General features: G+C 36.0%; 1 protein-coding gene across 1 annotated transcript in view; it reads right to left on the bottom strand.

The window, feature by feature from the left end:
• The window catches only part of LOC145681542 (vascular endothelial growth factor A-A-like), a 70,148-nt gene extending 54,573 nt beyond the window's left edge, over positions 1-15,575 (bottom strand). Inside the window, exons 1-2 of the mRNA XM_081753185.1 lie at positions 15,397-15,575; positions 548-602 (exon numbers count right to left, since the gene is read on the bottom strand). Coding sequence (XP_081609311.1) covers positions 548-602; positions 15,397-15,492 — 151 coding nt within the window. The 5' untranslated portion in view covers positions 15,493-15,575. The remainder of the gene's footprint in view (positions 1-547; positions 603-15,396) is intronic.
• Positions 15,576-20,840: the final 5,265 nt, after the last annotated feature.

The raw sequence follows: 20,840 nt of genomic DNA, 5'->3' as shown, positions 1-20,840 counted from the left end.
CATCATAGAAGCACACTGTTGCTGTATATATGCAGATTTTATCTTTTTAAATATAATTTTCTGAAAATGCACATCCAGTTTTTCTTTTTAAACTTTTTGGAGTCCCCACTGGTTCCCTAAGCTACAGCTTGTTTAGATTAAACGTAGATGCAGTACTGTATGGTTCCAGCCTGGTATTTACGGAATAGTTTTAAGCAACAAGACAATTGTTTCTTTATTTTGCTGACTAGTTAGAATTTACATAACATATTTTTAAAACAGAAGTTAGAAATTTAAATAAAATAGGAAAATATTGGAGTCTTAAATATAGAAAATATTGCTCGTGTTGTCTAGAAACCTAATTCAAATGATGGATTCACTTGAATTCCAGTGGAGGTCCACGTCTCATAAACTTTGGTGCTGAAAAGGAACGCCAAACCTCCACAAAGAACAACAATTTAAATTTTATGTCTAAATTTTAGCCATGAATAGAAGTTCAATTAAATACAGCCCAAGAAAGACAATGAGCAAAGTAAAGAGAGGAAACCTTAATATACGAAATACTCACCTCTTTCCTCAAAACGATGCGGTTCTGCAGCTCTTTTAGTTAGTGAATAAAAATCCTGTAAATAGATCAAAGTAAAAATGATAAAATGAACTACATAAACATTGTCTGGCGTTGGGTCATAGCATATTAGCCCCAAAAATGTTCCTTTTTAAAACGGGTAGATTTAAAGAATGGCGTACAGAATGAAGGTTTCGGAATTTTAACTCCCCCCTTGAGACAGATTATATTCGTGAACAAACATTTATCGTATTGAGAAAATATAAATAGTAAACATATACATATTACGAATATATAACTGCTCAAATTTTTTCTACTTTGAGATTTTCCATATCGGTTGATGCTGACATCAATTTCATCCATAAATTCCAAATAAATTTAGCAATAATAATATCACATTATATATACGATAATCATCATATGCATAACATCGTTTAGCGCTTATATATTTACTTATCATTAATCCGATAAGTTTCAGTAATTACTTGCGTGCATTAGTTCCTTAAGAACTGTAAATGAAATTTATTACTTTATTATATACTAGCTGTCATGCCCCTACTTCATACGGGTCACATAAAATATATCTATTGCTCGTCCAGCGTTTGGTCTGTACTGTAGCTGCTTATGGGCTTTTACTTCTGCGTACTTACCCCCTTAAAGAGAACAAATTTCACTACTGTAGTTTATCTTTAAAAATATTAAATATTTACCGACGATACAAAAATAATTTTCATAACTTCTCTTTTCCTTACAAAGTATTTAATTAGCTTTTAATAGCTAGTTTTTGTTTTTTAAACTTGAAGGGGGAAGACACGATAAGCGTAATAGCTGCTAGAACGTTGCCGCTCCATTTATACGTGACTAAAACTGTTTGCTCAAAGATAGCGTTTCCAACTGCCGAAAAATTTCACCGTAGTGTCAACCTACATTCGTGAGCTCATTAGTATTGTCACTTCCACTGATTTCACGTAGCTAAAAAGAAATAAAAGTACGGCCAGAAAGAATTGAATGAAATCTTTCTGATTTTTGTAAAAAAAGTAAAATTTCTTTTCATCTCCTTTTCTTTCTTTTTTTCTATCTCAACCAAAGAGAAATATTTTAATCAAAAAGGAAAGAGAGCAGAAAAGGAGTTGCAGCTTAACGTGAGATTCGAACAACTTGTGTCCGCACGTGAAATCGAACCCGTGACCCTTCGCTTACACGGCGACGAGCGTAACCACTCATCCACAGGGGACACTTTGAATAAAAAGGCAGTAATAATTTCAGGGGATGATCTGCAGGATGATTTTTCAAGTACGAAATTACCATCTCAGGTAGTTCAGTTTTATTAGGTCATTATTATTATTATTATTTAACAAAGCTACAGCCATAATCCATATTTTTCCAAAACTATTAACTTGCTTTGTATTAAAAATAAACACTAAGTATAAAACTTCTTAGGCCTATCACTGATCCATGAAATTTTTCTCGGTACATCTGAGTTCGATTATTTAGATATATTCCTCGTCGGGAAGGAAATTTTTAGCGAGAATTACTATAGGACACATTTAATCTTTCTTGTATTGAAATTTCTTTGGGAGTTCGAAACTGACCGATTTTTGTTGGCTTTTATAATAGTATTGGTTTCAGAAACTACACCAGGAAATAGGGAGACGGTTTGTTGCGGTGGGTAGGACTAATTGCTTACCTACTGTATCATCTATTGTCGCGCTAGACGACTCATCTCAGACTCCAGACAAAATTCTTCTCTGTTGTGTCTTTGCTATTGTGCAGTGTGTGGCGGAGTATGGTTCTGAGCATTCGGCATTTTGTTGATTGTGTTTATTTACGTACTGTGCTGTTCTGGGAACAAAATCGTGTGTGTGTGTGTGTGTGTATAGGTGTGTGAGTGTGTGTTAATATATCAAAATGGAAGAAGTTACAGCCAACACCTCTTTTAAGCGTAACAGTGGTCAAGTGTTGAACAGCAAAGAAAGGGCTATTGTTATGAACGTGTTTAATTACACGTTCATAACAATAGCCCTTTCAGAAAAACCCATACCCATACAGAAAAACCCGGGTAAAAGTATAAGTTGGTTCGCGAATGAAACAGCTGAAGCCATGAAAACTTCCAGGACAACTGTTTTCAGAATTCAAAGCGAGTTATAACGTGGACCTTTAGTAACACCGAACAAGAAGCGATTAAGAAAGAAAATAGCAAAGAACAGTCGATTTGTAAAATTTAATGAATTTGTTAACAGTGCGATCAGACGAAAGGTCCATAAGTTATTCTTTAGAAATTTGCCACCAACACTCAATTCCGTTCTCAAACAGGTGAATTCAGATCAGGGGCGGATCCAGGATCGACTTCTGGGGGAAGGGCGGTGGGTTGTCATATTGCTACTTTTAAGGGCTCCAAACTTTGGGATGGGTTTTATTTATATATATAAAAATAAGAAAGTTTCCTCCTTTCGGGGGGGGGGGGGGCGATCGGCGATCGCCCCTGATTCAGATTCCAATTGGCCGAACTTTAAAAGATCCACGTTCTACGTACGTTTAAAAGAGCTTGAATTTGTTTATGAGAAAAGACAAAGTAAGGCCATGCTTATATAGAGAGGATATTGTGTCGTTGCGTCACAAATATCTACGGCAAATAAGAAAATTTCGAAACCAAAATAGAAACATAATATACATGGGCGAATCGTGGGTAAATATTGGGATAGCCGTGGATAAAGAGTGGAAAGAAAACATATGGAAAGAATTGATCCTTTGGAGTGCAATTGATTCAATGTGATAAGTTTTTTACTATTATTAATTAATTAATTAATTAATTAATTAATTAATCGTCGTGGTGATGGATATTTTACTACGTGAGTTGGCAACATCAGCCGGCAGTATAATAGAAGCGCGATCTGTTCTGCATTTGTTTTTTAATGCTCAACTTGGCACCGCTGTTCCCATAAGACCAACAGTCCACTCTTAAGTCTGGATAAGCTATATGTAAACAAACTGAACAACAAAAGAAAAACAAAATTTATTTTACTAATGTATTTGACACTAATATCGGTAATTTGGATTATTTTTACATGTCTCGGTACCCCCCCGGAAACCCCCGGCGCGCAGCCGAATGGGATGAATTTGCAAGTTAATGCTATCATAGTTTCACCATTGATCTCAGCGACTGCGAAAACTATGAATTTGACTATCGGTTATTTTCTACTACTTTTACATGTCCCGGTAAACGTCTCCCCTGGTTCGAATTTTGAACAAAGCGCTTCGTCTTGGTTTGGAGCCTGAACCAAGGTAACGGTGACCAAAATTTGGGAACTCCCGGTCCACTCGTCTGGTTCCCAGGCCGCACACACATAGACACACACACACACAGACAGACACACACAGACACATAAACAAACTCTTTTGTTTTATTTATATTAGATTTCTTTCTTTTGACATCCAGTAGATGTACCAACAACAGCGAACGAAGTCATTACTGCACAGAGAAAAATCCGTTCCCTGGACGGACAGCGGTATATTGTATATACAAATATACGGTATCCTCTTGCTTACTATAGAAATCAGTACGGAGCATACGTTATCCGTATGCTACATAGGCACTGCCCGATTTCTCTGTAAATTTGGGGCGGGGGGCATTCAGATGCAGAAGGTACATATATGAAAATTTTAAGACAAATTGCAGTCAAATTATACCAAATATTGTATATTCATAAATACAATAGGGGGCCCCACATGAGCTTTGGGGGGGTCCGGGCCCCCTCGGCCCCCTTGCTCTTAGATATTAAATCATGCCGTTGCAGGATCTGACATCTAACAGTTTTCCGTATATCACATGAATATACTTATAAATGTTACCTTCGTCAGCTATAGGCTGTTATATACGTCCATTTGTATATGAGATAACGACCGCCTACATTGTTTCATACAGAAAGTGCGTATAGATGGAACACTTATACAGAAAGTATTATAAAACATGCGTTTTCAGTTATACGTCTTCTGTACGTTAAGTCCAAAAACTACAGGAATTACGCATGTAACCCATCTTTTTAAGTACGCCACCTACATTTTTTTCTCAGTGTGGAGCTATATTTGACTTCTTATTTTTATCCAATACTAATTAATAGTTAGGTAACTGATTTGCAATGTATTTTGTTTTGTGCCTTTTATCATTGCTATTAACAATAACAATAACCAAACCAAAACTGAAATATATATTTACAAAGAAGTTAGCTACGAAATGAGGCATCTGAGATGTTTATGACTTTCAGATTTGGTGGCATTTTGTTACGAGAAGATTAGATCAATCCCCACTGTAAACAATTATCGCTCTATTGTAAATTTATGCTTTTACTTCTCAAAACAAATCTTCCAAACGCCGACGATAAATGAAAAGATTGACGTAATCTTTATCTGTAGTTATAACTATTTATTTGAAATTCACCAAGATCCAAAAGTATTCTGATACATATTTTAACGAATACATTAATTATTCCTGAAATTATATGGTTTCCAGAAGTTTTTGCGTCATCAATAAATGTTTGTAAACTTCAGAATGAATCATGGTTGAGAGCCACGGTGGCTTAGTAGGGTCCCTGGTTCGATTTCAGCTAGCGCAAAGTGAACTTTGTGGCGGACAAACATCGTGTGCATGGTTTTCTCGGGATTCACCCATTTCCTTCCATTTTATTCATTCCACCACTGCATTCATTTTACACCATCACCGTCTCCTTTAGCCTAGCCGAAATAACCATGGAACGTAAAACTGAAAGATTTCATTTTGAATTTTGGTTGCTGATTTTCTTAAAATTTAAACTTGGAGTACAACAAACATTTGATAATCTTTCTCTCTTTCATCTGCACCTCGTCGGGTGGTTCGGTGAAGGTCCGTGGAATAATGACCCCCTGTAACCTGTCAACCTGTAATGGGTTTCATTAAAAAAATGAAATGAAATCTTTGAGTTTTACGTCCCACGGTTATGCCGGTTAGGCTAAAGGAGACGGTGATTATGAGAAATGAATGAAATGGTGGAATGAAGAAAGTGGGAGGAAACGGGAGAACCCCGAGAAAACCCACGCACACGGTGTTTGTCCACCACAAAGTACACTTGGCGGGGGCTGGGATCGAACCCGGGACCCCAAGCACCAGAGGTGAACGCTCTACCACTTTTTTTTTAAACTTCCTGACTTATTTCCTACTACAACCACTTTTCAGGACTACTAGACACGACAGGGACACGAACACAGAAACATCGAGGACAGTTAAAATTCCACCCTTGCTACTACAGAGGGACTCGAACCCCCAATGGGCTTCACCTAACGATCATCAGCCTAACGCCTCAGACCGCTCAGCTACACCCACCGGCTACCACTGAGCCACCGTGGCCCCCGGGTTTCATTAAGTAAGTAGTACAAAATTAAGCGATACTGCTTCAGTAGTGGGTCGTTACAACACACACACACACACACACACACACACACACACACACACACATATATATATATATATATATATATATATATATATATATATATATATATATATATATATATATATATATATATATATATATAAACACCTGAAATTATATGAACTTGGGAACATGAATTTCTACCCTTTTCTTGACGAACATCTGGAACTATTTACGCCACTGGATACAAGAGTCTTCTCGGCACTAGTAAGGCATCAGTGGAAAGAAGTAGAAACGCGCCTACAACCAGGGACATGATGTGTGTGAAACCGCTGAATATTAACAAGAAATGTAACAACAGTAATACAAATATATATGCTCACATTTACCTCATGCTTACATTTAATAATGCTTGATCTTCAACTGTAATGGATGTGTCACCACAATGGCTATTTAGAGAGGACATGGGGTAGCCTATTATATATAAATATATCAACGCAAACGTTAACCCTGGATTGGTATACGTCTCTGATGTCACACAGTTGGTATATCTATACGTGTGAGCACCACGCTCACATCTATTTTTCTTTTCTGTTTCGTATTTTGTCAGCTGTCAATCGTAGTTTTTGCAGAAAAAATATGGGAATCAATAATGATGCTAGAAAATCTATTGAACAATATTACTTCCTTTTTCTAATGTTTTAATTATGCGAAATGTTGTTATCATATACTTATAAGCTCAAAATGTCACTTTAAAAAAATGTTATGTTGACTTAGTAGCACATCTCAAAAAAATTTGTCAACATAACATATGGTACTCCGACATTGTGTTTGATAAAACTAAATAATAGTTTTTCTTAATAAATATATTCAGCTTCCGTTTTAAACACACACACATATATATATATATAATGTTTATATGTTACATACACAAGTTATAGAAAATATTACTTGCGTTATATTGACCACATGAATTTCTCTGTATCAGGAATTAGACATATTTGTAGTTAACCCTTAACTGTGCTGGTAAAAAAAAAGTCACGTTTGTCTGCTGGTGGGGTATCTGAAAACCCCACTTTAAAATTACACCATAAATCTTCTAGTAATAGTTATATTACACGCAATACTTGCAGGTATGGTTACACATAATCAGGACAAACGTACAAATGATGTTCCTTGTAAATACTTTCCTTGGAATTACATTGAACAACAAATGTATCTGCGTACAACGAGAAAATGTACGTTGCTGAAGAGAGGACATGGGGTATTTAAATATCCCGCCAGCAGTTAAGGGTTAAACATAGTGAATATCTAAATAACGCTAACAAACACTTCGTTGCTACATAGAAGAAAACAGAGCAATAACTCACTAAGGCTTAATTACATACAGTAATCTTAGTTTAAAGCACAGTGCTTAGGCCTAAATCCGTTAAAAATGAGACTTTAACTTCACTGACTGCATCTAGCCATGCTAGCATTTCAATTTTATTACTCATATCATACGAAAGTGCAAAGTTACCCAAGTGTAAAAAGAATAATAAACTGTCAGTCTAGAAAAAAAATATATATTCTCACCGTTCTCGTATATATTTGAGCACCATGCTTACATTTACCTCATGCTTACATTTAATAATGCTTGATCTTCAACTGTAATGGATGTGTCACCACAATGGCTATATCCTTTGACTAGAGAAAGTACAAAAGAGAGATAGAAATAATTTCACAATGCTGCTGTTCGTAATATATGAGAAATGAACGAGTTTTCCAGGAAGTGAGCACCGCGCTCACGCGTATACCATTCAAGGGTACCAAATACTTTTTTCGCAATATCTACAATTTAATTTTTCACAGTGCGGATCGGAAACTTTCTTTCAGACGCAAAGATAAGATCTAAGATAGGTGGAAGTCTCTTGACTTCGATATAGGAAGCCTGTACATTAGCGATCTTTGGACTATTGCAAACCTAGACATAGATTAGATTCGTACTCCGTGCCGTACGAATGCGCACTCTGAAATTAAATGTGGGAAGTTGAGAATGACTGTTTAATTTTTCATTTGCTATTTTATGCTGAAAATATTATTATTATAGTAAAATTTTTGGGATAAAATGAAGATATCATCTAGAAAGAAACAATTGTAAAAGTGCTACCGCTTGGATAAATATCTAATTATGCTTTTTGTACTCATTTCAGGATGCTGACTTCAATGGAATTATTTTCAAACATATCCTTTCACGAGAAAAACGACCTCAAAAGTTGAGGTATTTGAAGTACTACTCATGCTTACGGTAGGTTTACTATTTATACTAACCTGAGTTTGTTGAATTCATTGGAACTATTTCTAAACACATCCATCCATAAGATCACGAGAAAACTTACTTCAAAGCTGGGATATTGATATTAATTTGTATCCTAATTTTAATGTTTATATCCTGATTTCTCGCGATCCCATGGATATGTTTGGAAACTATTCCATTGAATTTAGTGTCCTCAAATTCGAATAAAAAGTGCAATTAAAATCCAATTATGGGCAATTTTTACCATTAGCATGAACGGTAGTTCTTTTATCTTACGCGTTTGCATTTCTTGTATCCCTGCCGTTCATTTAGGAGATGAGCCTGAGGGCATATTTCTATATCCTAACATATGATATCATATAGTGTACAATTAATTCTACAATAAAAAATAGATTCTCTGTATACGATAGTCCAGATTACGCACTGTCTTATAGGTCTATTTATTTCAAATGTCCAGGATCAGTTGACGCAGAGTCTACTCTACAGGGTTTGAAAAAAACCGGGTATTTTTGAAAAAAACCAACCCACCTGGGCCCATGTGGGTTTTTTCGGGTATTTTCGGGTTTTATTGGGTTTTTTCGGGTTTAATTGGGTTTTTACGAAATATTTCAATCTTTTTGGGGTAAAAATGTTAAAATATGATTTACATTTTATGAGCGTCATTGTCACAACTTGCAACAACTTTCTATTCACTGCTGTTTTGAAAAAATTGCCGCCATTTTGAAATTTTATATTAGATTGCCGAAAAAATCTATACAGCAAATTTAGAAGATCTTGTGCTTCTACCCTCAAAATATCAACTTAAAAAGTCCGAAAATTGCACCTTGTAGCATGGATACCCGGTATTTTGAAAAATGGCCGCCATATTGAAATTTTATGCCGCCAAAATATATACAGCTAATTTAGTCTCTCGTGCTTCTACTTTGAAAATTTCAACTTGAAAGACCTAAAATTGCGCTTTGTAGCGTGGATATCAACAGCGGTGCAAATTTGTCTTCAACATTGGGGGGACAGGTAAGATGGTATATATAAAATATGCGATGTACAAAATATTTATGAAGGCGAAAAACAATGCTGGGGAGGATTACCCATGTCGGTCCCGGCGTCCTCCACAGGGGACATAAAATATGACATTATTATTGCTTTATAACTTTAAAATCTGACTGGCAACATTGAAAACTGTTTACAAGGGATGATCCAAATATGATCATTCCCTGTAAACAGTTTTCAATGTTGCCATCTGATTTTAAAGTTGTAAAGTAATAATAATATCGTCATATTTTATGTCCCCTGTGTGGGACTACGGGACAACATAGGTAGTGGAGCAAAGTTGTCTTCAAAATTGGGAGGCGGTCAGATTTGAGGCTTATTCTGGGAGGTATCAATTTCATCTCACTTTCCTTTGTGACAGTTGGACACAAATCATCATATTTCTTCCTAAAACACATTTCCAATCGGATTATTGAGTGGGACAGTTCCAAGATTCTAAGAGATATGTCCCCATCATCCCCCCGGGATTTTCGCCAGTGGATATCAGCTATTTTTTTTTTAAAGCGCGCCATTTTGTAATTTTACGTTGGTATGCTGCCAAAATCTAAACAGAAAATTTCGTGTGTCTGGTTTGTATCCTAAAAATTTAAAAGACCGTAAGTTAAACACTGTGTGGTAAAGGCAGACAAACGAACAAATGTAGATCGAGTCATCCTAGGAGCCTCAGTGACGTTCGCCAAATATGAATACCAAATAGCTATATTAATTTAAAACAAAGACATTATTCATCAAAATGTCTTAAATATTTTTCAACGTAAAATAAATGGTCTTATTGTTGAAGTTCACTTTCGATGCTTTATGCATTCAATTACGGGAATTACCCGAGCACTTGTTGCAAGACTGATCTTTTCCGAAAATTAATTTAAAACAATTAACAAAGATAGGCCTATAATTCATACTTTATAAAGTAAATGTTTCAAAATGTCTAAAATGAAATGAAATATCCTCCAGCCAGGCACGTAGTCAGGATTTCGTTAAGGGGGGGGGTCCGTGATATGAAATACTGTGGTCATCACAAAAGGTGCTCGATCATTCTAAACTATTTTACTGGAACATATATTGGTTCGTTTAGCCAGGATTTCGTAACGGTGGGGGGGGGGGGGTGACATGAAATTGTGAAGGCCCAGGAGCTCGATCAATCTAAACTACTTTACTATCAACATATATTGGTTTGTTAGGACAATAAAATGAGGATATGTTGCCAAGTATTTTAATAACAGACTATGAAGAAATTTCGAGCAAAATAATAAAAAAAAAAGGACTGAAAAAGATTTTGCAATATTTACGTCCTTCTCCTGTTTATTCAAATATAACAATTTTCCTTTCGTTATGACCTCAATTATTATAAAAAGTACATACTGAATACTGTCTTGTAAACTATCTTCTAATATAGGCCTAAATAAAATAAAGAATTTGTTTGTGTGTTTGTCTCTCTCTGTCTGTGTGCGGCCTGGGGACCAGACGAGTGGACCGAGAGTTACCAAATTTTGGTCAGGGGTACCTTGGCCCAGGCCCCAGATCAAGAAGAAGCACTTTTTTCAAATTTCGAAACAGTGGGGTCTCAGGGGGGCGTTTACCGGAACCGGCTTGGGAACCAGACAAATTGACCGAGAGTTACCAAATTTTAGTCACGAATACGTTGGTCCAGGCTCCAGACCGGAGTTAAACGTTTGTGTCGAAATTCGAACCAGGGGGTCTCAGGCGGCGTTTACCGGGACATGTAAAAGTAGTAGAAAATGACCGATATTTATTTATTTATTTAACAATCATCAGATAGAGCTCAGAGGCCATTTTACATTGAATATCCAACAACATTAACAATGGAAAGGATTTGGGAAGGTATCGGCCAAGGCCTGTTTAGTAGGTGCCATCCCGGCATTTGCCTGGTAGGACAGGGAAACCCTGGATAACCTCAGTCAGGATGGTAGGCAGCGGGATTCGAAGCCACGACCTCCCGAATGCGAAGCCAATACTCTACCACTTGAGCTATTAGTGACGAATTCATATTTTCGCGGTCGCTAAAACCAATGGTGACACTTCCATTAGCGATGACTTGCAAGTATGCGGGCCGGGAGTCAGCGGGGAGTGGATACCGAAACATGTAAAAAAAGACCGATATTGGTATCAAATCCATAGTTTTCGCGGTCGCTGAGATCAATGGTGATACTCCCACAGGCGTTGACTTCCAAATACAGCCCCTGTGCGAGGCATGTGTAAATTCAACTAGTTTCACAATATATGCGTTCCTTTCTCTGTTGAATCAAATGCTAACAAAACTTTCTTTCAACATATCTTCTTGTTTTTATTATTCCGTCAACTACTGTCTGTTCCAAATGACAGGTTAAAGGAGCAACAGAAAATTGTCCTTGAAATAACATGTTTGATACTGCAAGGATGCGATGACGAAAAGTTATGATTAAAAATGTCCACGCTGATACACAACGGCACTTATGCTTTCGAAAGCTTGAAATCTCCCTGACTAGTAGCAGGAATTCTGAGAATTCCATAACTTTTCTTGAAATTTCAAATTCCCTGACTCCTCCAGAATACCTCGCTTACCTCGCCACCATATTGCAAGTAATACAAATATCCTCATAAGAAAGAGTAAGCAAACGCTTCCTGTAGTTTTCTTTTTAATTTTTAAAGCTGATCCTTCTTTTTGTAATTTCATTTTGTTTTATCCTTCCTTAATTTTTTTTTTCATTTCTGGTCTCGAAAGGGGGGGTCCGGACCCCCTGGACCCCCCCTTCTTGGCTACGTGCCTGCTCCAGCGTAAAATAAATAGTTTTATTGTTGAAGTATTCACTTTCGATGCTTTGTGGGTTCAATTGCGGTAATTTCCCGAACACTTCTTTCACGACGGGTTTTCCCTGAAAATGCCGCTTGCTTTACTGTACAACGAAACTTCCATTAATACTGAAGTTTGAATGCAGCACTTGAAATAGTAAGCGTTACGTAGTCTTCGGAGCTCCGAGCATTAAGCTTTTTAATTTTGACAATTTCTACGTTATTGCTAGTGTTGATTCTACAGAATGCTTATTTGAAGGCTAGCAACAAATGACTGAACTTAACTGTTGTTGGAAAACCAAATTTTACTGAATACTTTTGTTACCATCAAAGGTAAGAAATAATACTAATAGTTTTACTAATGCATTTACATATTTACTGTTAGTACCGGCACCTATGACCTTAAACCCGTCAACGTATGAGGGATAACGTCCCTCGGCGGTGCCGAGTCAGGAAACGTACTATTCATGGAAAGTATTTTCTAAAATATACAATCGCTTACTTTACTTCAAATAGGCTATAAGCATAATCCACACATCAATTTGTTCTACAATTATTTCAAGCTAAGGTGAGGGTTTTATTTATTTATTTATTTATTTATTTATTTATTTATTTATTCATTCATCCATTCAGTGCATTTAGAGCTTTATAAAGGTCTTATGTTGAATATTGTTGTCTATCTTAACATGAAAGCATATAATTCGCCCAAAGAAAGTTTAAAATCTGATAAAAATAACTTTCAATGTGATCACCTTAGTTGTACCAATAATACACTAACAAAAAAGTCAAAAACCCAGGTGGGTTTTAAGATGGTTTTTTTCAGGTGGGTCCAACCCGAAAAAACCCGGTGGGCTTTTTCGGGCTGGGCCCACTTGGGCAAACCCTGCTACTCTACCATGTGTTTAACGCGGGGCGGGAAGTTTCTAGGGGTTGCAAAATCTGTAATAACTATATTATTTAAAATAAATATTTCTTGTTGGAAACAGACTTCATGATGATGGTAGTTACATCTACTAAGCCTGCAACTACATTCATAAATCATGTTTAGGTCTCATTAGTTTAAGGTCACATAGACATACTAAAGCGAATGATCAAGCAAATCCCAACATGAATTGCTTGCTTGATTGTTGTCAAACACAAGAACTCAATTCTCGAACACTAGCAAACACCTGTTCCATTTAGTTCGTTATCACAATTTTGATATGAAAACTAGTCATGTGTTTGTCACAAACTACTTCCTTATCATTGAAGGTAGAAAGAAGTTCTTAAAAAAAAATGACAGATGTAGAATGAAAATCAAGAAATAAAGATAAAAGAGCTACTGTAGTTGCACTGGAATTGCAAACTGATATATTGAGGTTGAAGCTCAATATTGAATTCTATAAACAGGATGACCATATTTCCTCTGCAGATGTGTTTGCTTTAACTTTCACTAATAAAATAGATTATTAGCTAAAGAATCAAAAAACAGATACAATGAGATTATATTTGTAGGCTTTGCAGCTCGTTTCCTCCCCTTCGTTGTTCATTATAAGGTTGCATACTTAAAGTCTTCAATTTAAAATTTGTTCTTTCCGGAGAAAAGGGGAGAGGGTGGAAAATAATGGCATTGGACAGGGCAAGGGCATCGATCCTGAGGGACCGGGGGCTTGGGACCCCTATTGTATTTATGAATATACAATATTTGGCATAATTTGAATGCAATTTGTCTTAAAATCCTCATATATTTATCTTCTGCATCTGAATGCCCCCCCCCCCAAATTTACAAAAAAATCGGCGCTCTTGGACAAGGCAGTAAATTACCTAGGGCGACCCTGATCCTAATTTAAGGCAATTTTTTTTAGTGGTCCCGTGGATATGTCCTGCTGTATGACACTATATAGTGTACAATTAACTCTAGATACTTTGTAAACGATAACCCTGATTACGCCTGTGTTTATAGCCCTATTCATTTTAAATGTAGAGGGTCAGTTGACGTTTCATTGTGTCTATCATAATATAGATTACAGAAGTAGTAATGGTACAGTATACTTTATATCAATGCCATCTAAAACGGATGCTAGGCTGATTCTACCATATGTGCATCACGTGCATTTGCACGGGGTGGCAAATTTCGAGGGATGGCAAAATGTGTCATAACTTTATTATTTAAAATAAATATTTCTTGTTGGAAACAGACTTCATGATGATGATAGTTAAATGTACTAAATCTAACTATTTGAATACTACATTCATAAATATTGTTTATATCGCATTAGTTTAAGGTCACACGGACAGTGCGAAAGCGAATGGTCAAATAGATCCTAACAGGAATTGCTGGGATCAAAGGTTGTTGCCCAACACAAGAACTCAATTCTCGAACACTAGCAAATACCTGTTCCATTTAGTTACTTATCACAATTCTGATATAAAAACTAATCTTGTCTTTGTCGCAGACAAGTTTCTTATTATTGTAGGTGGAAACAGGGCTGTAACTTGCGGGCTCAGGAGGTCAACTGCCCCTCAGGAAAACTCCCCGCCGTTCGAGGGGGCCCACTCTAAGACAAAATTGTCTTACTAAAAATACAATACTAACTTGAAGTTATAAATAAAGCTACAAACAGGTTCACTACATTACATAAGCAAAACAGCACACAAAAGGTAAATAGTCTAAACCAAAAATGAGTCTTGATCCCATTTCAGTAAAAAAAGAAAGAAAAAGAAGAAAGAGAAAGAAAAAGAAAGAAAGAAAGGAAAGGCTCTTAGAAATAATATTTATTTGTATTGAGATTTGTGAATATTTTCCCCTTAATTAAATTTGTCATCTATGGAGCGGGCCCAGGGGCGCAACTAACGGCCCTCAGACCTTGCCGTGAGGGAAGGCTCACTGGCTACAGGGACCCACAAAGAATAAGAGAAAGATGGAAAGAAGGGGCCTATTTTTTAAAAAAAAAAACTTTTTTCTAGGGGGACCAAATATTAATGCTTATCCCCTCCCAGAAAAATCTAAGTTATGGCGCTGGGTGGAAACAAGTAGTTCTTTAAACAATAGATGTGGAATGAAAATCAAGAAATGAAGATAAAATAGATAGTTGCACTGAAATTGCAAACTGATATATTGAGAAAAGTAGTAATGCTTCATTTTATATCAATGCCATCTAAACTGGATGCCTAAAAACGATTACAGGTACTTTAAAAAACGACGTGAAAATTTATTTCATCCACTGTTAAGTTGAGATAATGGAGAAAGAAGTTGTACTTAATATCACAGTCATAGTGCTTCATTTATCATTCCAGCAATATCAGCAAAGTAAACAACCTTTCTTGGCTCTACTTACCGGATTTTCAGCTAGTGTCTTATTGAAACTGAATCCATGGGTGTTGAACGTAAGAAACCCGCACACAAAAGCAAAGAAGAAATATTTGTCCATCATTGTCGCTTTCCACGAGTACAATAACAAGTATTAAGTCTGTTGTTCTTTATAATTATCTTCGGAACAGGAATGTGCGGATGCTCATTAAGATGGTGTAACTTTTATTTTATTTCCTGAAGGAAGTCTAGGTTAAGCCCAGGAAATGACTGTTGTATCTACATCATCTTGATTCCGGCTGAAATCTATTTTCACACTACGAAATTCCCTTTATTTTATGTAATTTGGAATACAAAGAAAAGGAGGGGAAAAGTATGGTTACAATACTTAGAAAGAAGATATAACAACAATAAGCACCAAAGGATGCCCACAGGGTTCAATATGCGGACCTACAATGTGGGACATTACTTTCCAACCATTTTTAAGAAAACTAAACAATCTAAAAGAAACATTAGGCGTAGTTGGATATGCGGACGATTTAGCAATTGTGATGACAGCATCCTCAAGAAGACAAATAGAGCAAAAAGGAAATATAATATTAGAAAATCTAGAAAGATGGTGTATAGAAAATAAATTAACTCTATCGGTTAATAAAACGAAAATTACAGTATTTGGCCAAACTCTACAGAGAGAACCCATAATCAAAATTAGGAACACTAAAATAGGAATTGTGAATGAATTCAAATATTTAGGGGAGCGCGGTGGCTCAGTGGTAGAGCGTTTATCTCTGGTGCTTGGGGTCCCGGGTTCGATCCCAGCCCCCGCCAAGTGAACTTTGTGGTGGACAAACACCGTGCTCGTAGGTTTTCTCGGGGTTCTCCCGTTTCGTCCCACTTTCTTCATTCCACCATTTTCATTTATCTCTCATTATCACCATCTCCTTTAGCCTCACCGGCATAACGTGGGACGTAAAGCTTAAAGATTTCATTTTATTTTTCATTTTCAAATATTTAGGTGTATGGCTAGACAAACGGCTAAACTACGAAAAACATATAACTGAAACAACAGAGCAGACGAAAAAAATACCCAACAAACTCTTAACAGTCGCTATAAAAGATTTTAAAATTGACAGAAAAATTTTTAAATTGTATAACAAAGCTATTCTAATGGCTATTGCACAATATTGTGCCGGAATCTGGGGTCATAGACTGTTTCTAAACAAAAACTTAAGGCAAAAATTAATAAGAGTGCAGCGATTAATGCTAATTAGAACCCATGGCATCATAAAAACTATCTCTGCAGAAACAATACAACTTTTGGCCAATGAAGAACCCATACACCTTCAGATATTTAGAAGATTATTAAGACGTGGCTAAAGAATAATGAGAGAACGAAGATATTAGAAATTACGGGAGAATTGCCAAGCACCGAAGACGATATTAACAAACTGATTAAACGGAAGTGGGAAGATGAATGGAGGGATTCGATAAAGGGACAAAGAACAAGAACCATTATCCCAAACTTAAAAATAAGAGAAGAAATGGGGACAATAAGTAGGGAATTAATAGAATACATCTCTGGACATGGACCGTATAAATCTCATCTGAGAAGACTTAATATAATTAATGACAATAAATGTACATGTAATGAAGTACAAACACCAGAACACGTCTTCTGGAATTGCAATAATTATATAACAAATAACAAAATAAGAGAAAAAAAAGACCAATTAAAAAGAGACAATATACAAACTTTAATAAACGATAAAATGAAATTAGGAAAATTACAATTTGTTGCAAGACAGGTATCAAGAAACTTGTGGAAGGAAAGAAACGATGAAAGAAGAAGAAATTAACAAGACCCACACCCTACATTGTAAATATAAAAAAATAAAGAATTAGAAGAAAATAAAACTAATCAAACAGAAAAAAAACTAAGTTCTGATGACAATTCCAGAACTTAAACCGTCACGTTCTTTATTTGTGTTAGTTTATTGTGCCTTGTTTAGTGTTTTGCTAGTGGTGGCAGGATTTTAAAATATAACAAGTGTTTTAGAAGAAGAGAGAAAATAAAAAGACTTTACAAAGCTGGTGAGAGAAATTCAGACAGACCAAAACAGTTCTGATGTTGATTTCTAGAACTAACAACTAACGAAAAATTGGAAATCTGGAAGTCCGATTTCCTTTCAAAGAACTTTCTTTTTTAGTGGGAAAGACAGGTATAAATAACATCAAGAAATAAATTCACACAGGGGAGATAACTATTTAAAAAAAAAAGATCCTGGTAAAATACTTGTTTAAATTATTTACTAATTATTTCTTTTCTCTTTTCAGCTCACACCTTTACATTTTATGCAAGGTGTTACCTGCTCATGTATATATATGTATGTATGATCTGTCAGGAAAGTAAATGTACACCTATTTTTCGAGTCTGGCATTCCTGCGCTCCATCCGTGGAGAGTATGAGAATTAAATCAATCAAATGTTTACTGAGGGGCAAAAAGAAAAGCTTAATCTGAATAAGACATTGCAGAGGGGCACAAGCTGTGAATACGAATAGTGCATTGTGTAAATAAACGACGACACCGAAAGAGAAAGCCAGAAACAGCTGTTAAACTTACAAAAAAAGAGTAAAAATTGTCGAAGTGGGAACATAAAACACAAATACAACAAATACGCCGACAACTAAACGGTAACCATGCCATGATCTTGGTGTAGTGGTTAAGGTGCAGGCTTACAAATGTAAAGGGCGCAAGTTCGAATCCTCGGCAAGGACATTTTTAAAATTTTTTGTTAATAATACATACAACTCATGAGAGATGGTAAAAGAGGTCGTATTTAGTTTTTCGTAGCAATTATTATTGGTAATGTTTAGTACTGATAATACTTTTTGTCTTTGCGTATTGCTTTTATTCTTTTCTTCATTTCCAAAGAGAAGAATATCCGAACAAATGCCACCAAAATTCCTCATATTTTGAATGTAAACGCCATTTGCAATTAGTGAAGAATAAAAATTGAACGTTCCGAAGTAGCTGCAAAAAGTAAAAAGAAAAACATGGAAGTGGACCATACTCATGGTTACTAAAAATACAATTTCTACATGCCTTACACCTCCCGACCACGTTTCTACGTTAGCAAGTAAGAGGCTTGTGTTTAGGTTAGGCTCGTCAATACGTTTTGCAAAGGGGCCCGGTTTAGCTCTGACGCACCACAGGTGCGAGAAGGGAGAAAAACACTTTTTCTCTCTCCCTCTGTGTGTCTATTTATCTATCTATTTGTATATATATAACGCTTTTTGTGAATGCCATAACCACCCTAATTTTCAGCGGATTGAGACGAAACTTGGCACAAACATTAATTGTTGAAATATCTTGATGAGTTCGTTAACCAGAATAATCAGATGAAAATGTTCAAAATGGTGGCCCTTCAAACTCTTAAAAAGTTCCAAGGGAACCAAATTTCGCCCATAAATAGGTATTCAGAAAGTTTGAATAAATTTTCCTCTTTTACTGAAATATTTGTGTGCAGAAACTTATTGAAATATTGGACCCGATTAATCGCCTAAAGAAGGTTCACGCCCTTTCGCTACGGTCAGGTTTTTTTTTTTTTTTTTTTTTTTTGCAGGAGGGGATTATTTTCCTATCGGAACAAGATGATTGTTAGTGATGATATGAAATTACACATTGAAAGTGAAGTAACTTGTGAAACGTGTTATTTGAAAGAATAATATAACAAATGTGCATTCCTCTAACACAGAGAACTCATGTATTTCGAGTTTGGGAGCCTGAATGGTAGGAGTGTTATTTGATTTGCTTTTTAGTAACACATTGCATTGCAAATAAAGGTAGGCAACATTAGTGGTAAGTAAAACAACAACAAAAACAACAACAATAATAATAATAATAATAATAATAATAATAATAATAATAATAATAATAATAATAATAATAATAATAATAATAGGTGTTGTTTGTGGCAAGGCAATATCTTCCTCAGTTCTTCTTCAAACGTAATGATTGTAACGCCATATCTCCCTTACAAACAAAATATTAGCAATTTATATCGAGAGAACGGGAAACTGTAGAGCGATGGGACCAACGTTGGACAGTATGCACTCATAGTACTCAGAAAAGTAAGCGATTTCAATGCAAAATGAACGAAGAGTCATTGTCATGGGTACTCATGGGACCACGGCAGAGCCCTCTTTAGGCAAAATGTCGATAGCTTATATCGAGAAAACAGGAGGTGATACTGGGATGGGACCAACGTTGGACACCGTGGACCCATAAGGCGCATCGAAAAAATTAGGGAGGCGGGCGCCAGCCAGCCTTACTTATTTCCACATAATAATATAAAATTATATTGTCGAAATACACACACGAGTTAGCTACTAATATTTCATATTACTATTATTATTGTTATTATTATTATTATTATTATTATTATTATTATTATTATTATTATTATTATTATTATTATTATTATTATCTACAGCGTCTTTTCATTACGTGAGCATGTTTGACATGAAACCAAAGAGAAAATCCATCCTGTAGCGAAAAGAAACAATACTTTCTCTCAAATGGATAAAATATCAAGCCGAGATTGATTCGAACTCGCATGGACGGCGCGAAAAGGCAGTGCTTTGTCCACTTTTTTTTAACTGACTCACCGAACGCGTTCAGTAACTTACTTATTGCTAATTTTACTTGCTTCACTCGTTTAACTTCTTTTTCTAATAACTTATAACGACAGGGACACGAACACAGAAACATCGAGAACAGTTAAAAATGATAGATGCTCTCCCGCCGAGAATCGAACCCGAGACTCCATACACCCAAGGCTCACGTGCTAGCCTCTAGACCAGCGGCGATGGCAACGCTCACTTCCTGTGTCGTTAGGGATTACGACCACTGTATTGCCAGCTATCACTTCTGTGGGTTGTATACTATGATCACATGTTTCTTCTTTGCTGGAAGAGTAAAACCTACATTATATGTAATACATGAGGTATTTAGACCTACATGCTCTTCATATAATGTAATAAAAGGGTCGTGGTGTCGGATTTTAATACATGACGTATTGCAATATACAACATGCTTTGCATTACTTGTTTGTTTGTAGACAGCTACTAGCTTAGTGTTCTGAAAGGTTGTGTATAAACTAGGGATAGCCCGTTCCGGAATTATTAGTTTTCGGACTCCCGAAAGTAAAGCCGGACATATTCCGGAATTCGGAAAATTCCAATTTTTTAATAATTTCGGAATTCGGAAAAATCTGCAATTTAGAAATTTCTGATTTCGTTAACATTCCGGAATTAGGAAAATCCGGATTTTTTCGAAGGTCGGAGTTTTTCTTAATTCCGGAATTTTCTAAATTCCGGATTCTTTCCGAGTTCCGAAATTCTTCTGAATTCCGGAGTATAACTGAATTCCATAATTTTGCGAAATCCGGAATGTGAAAGTTCCGCTTCCG

The sequence above is a fragment of the Thermobia domestica genome, chromosome 3, assembly GCF_964235325.1.
Source record: "Thermobia domestica chromosome 3, izTheDome1.hap1.1, whole genome shotgun sequence".
NCBI lineage: Eukaryota > Metazoa > Arthropoda > Insecta > Zygentoma > Lepismatidae > Thermobia > Thermobia domestica.
This window is presented reverse-complemented; position numbering and strand designations above follow the sequence as displayed.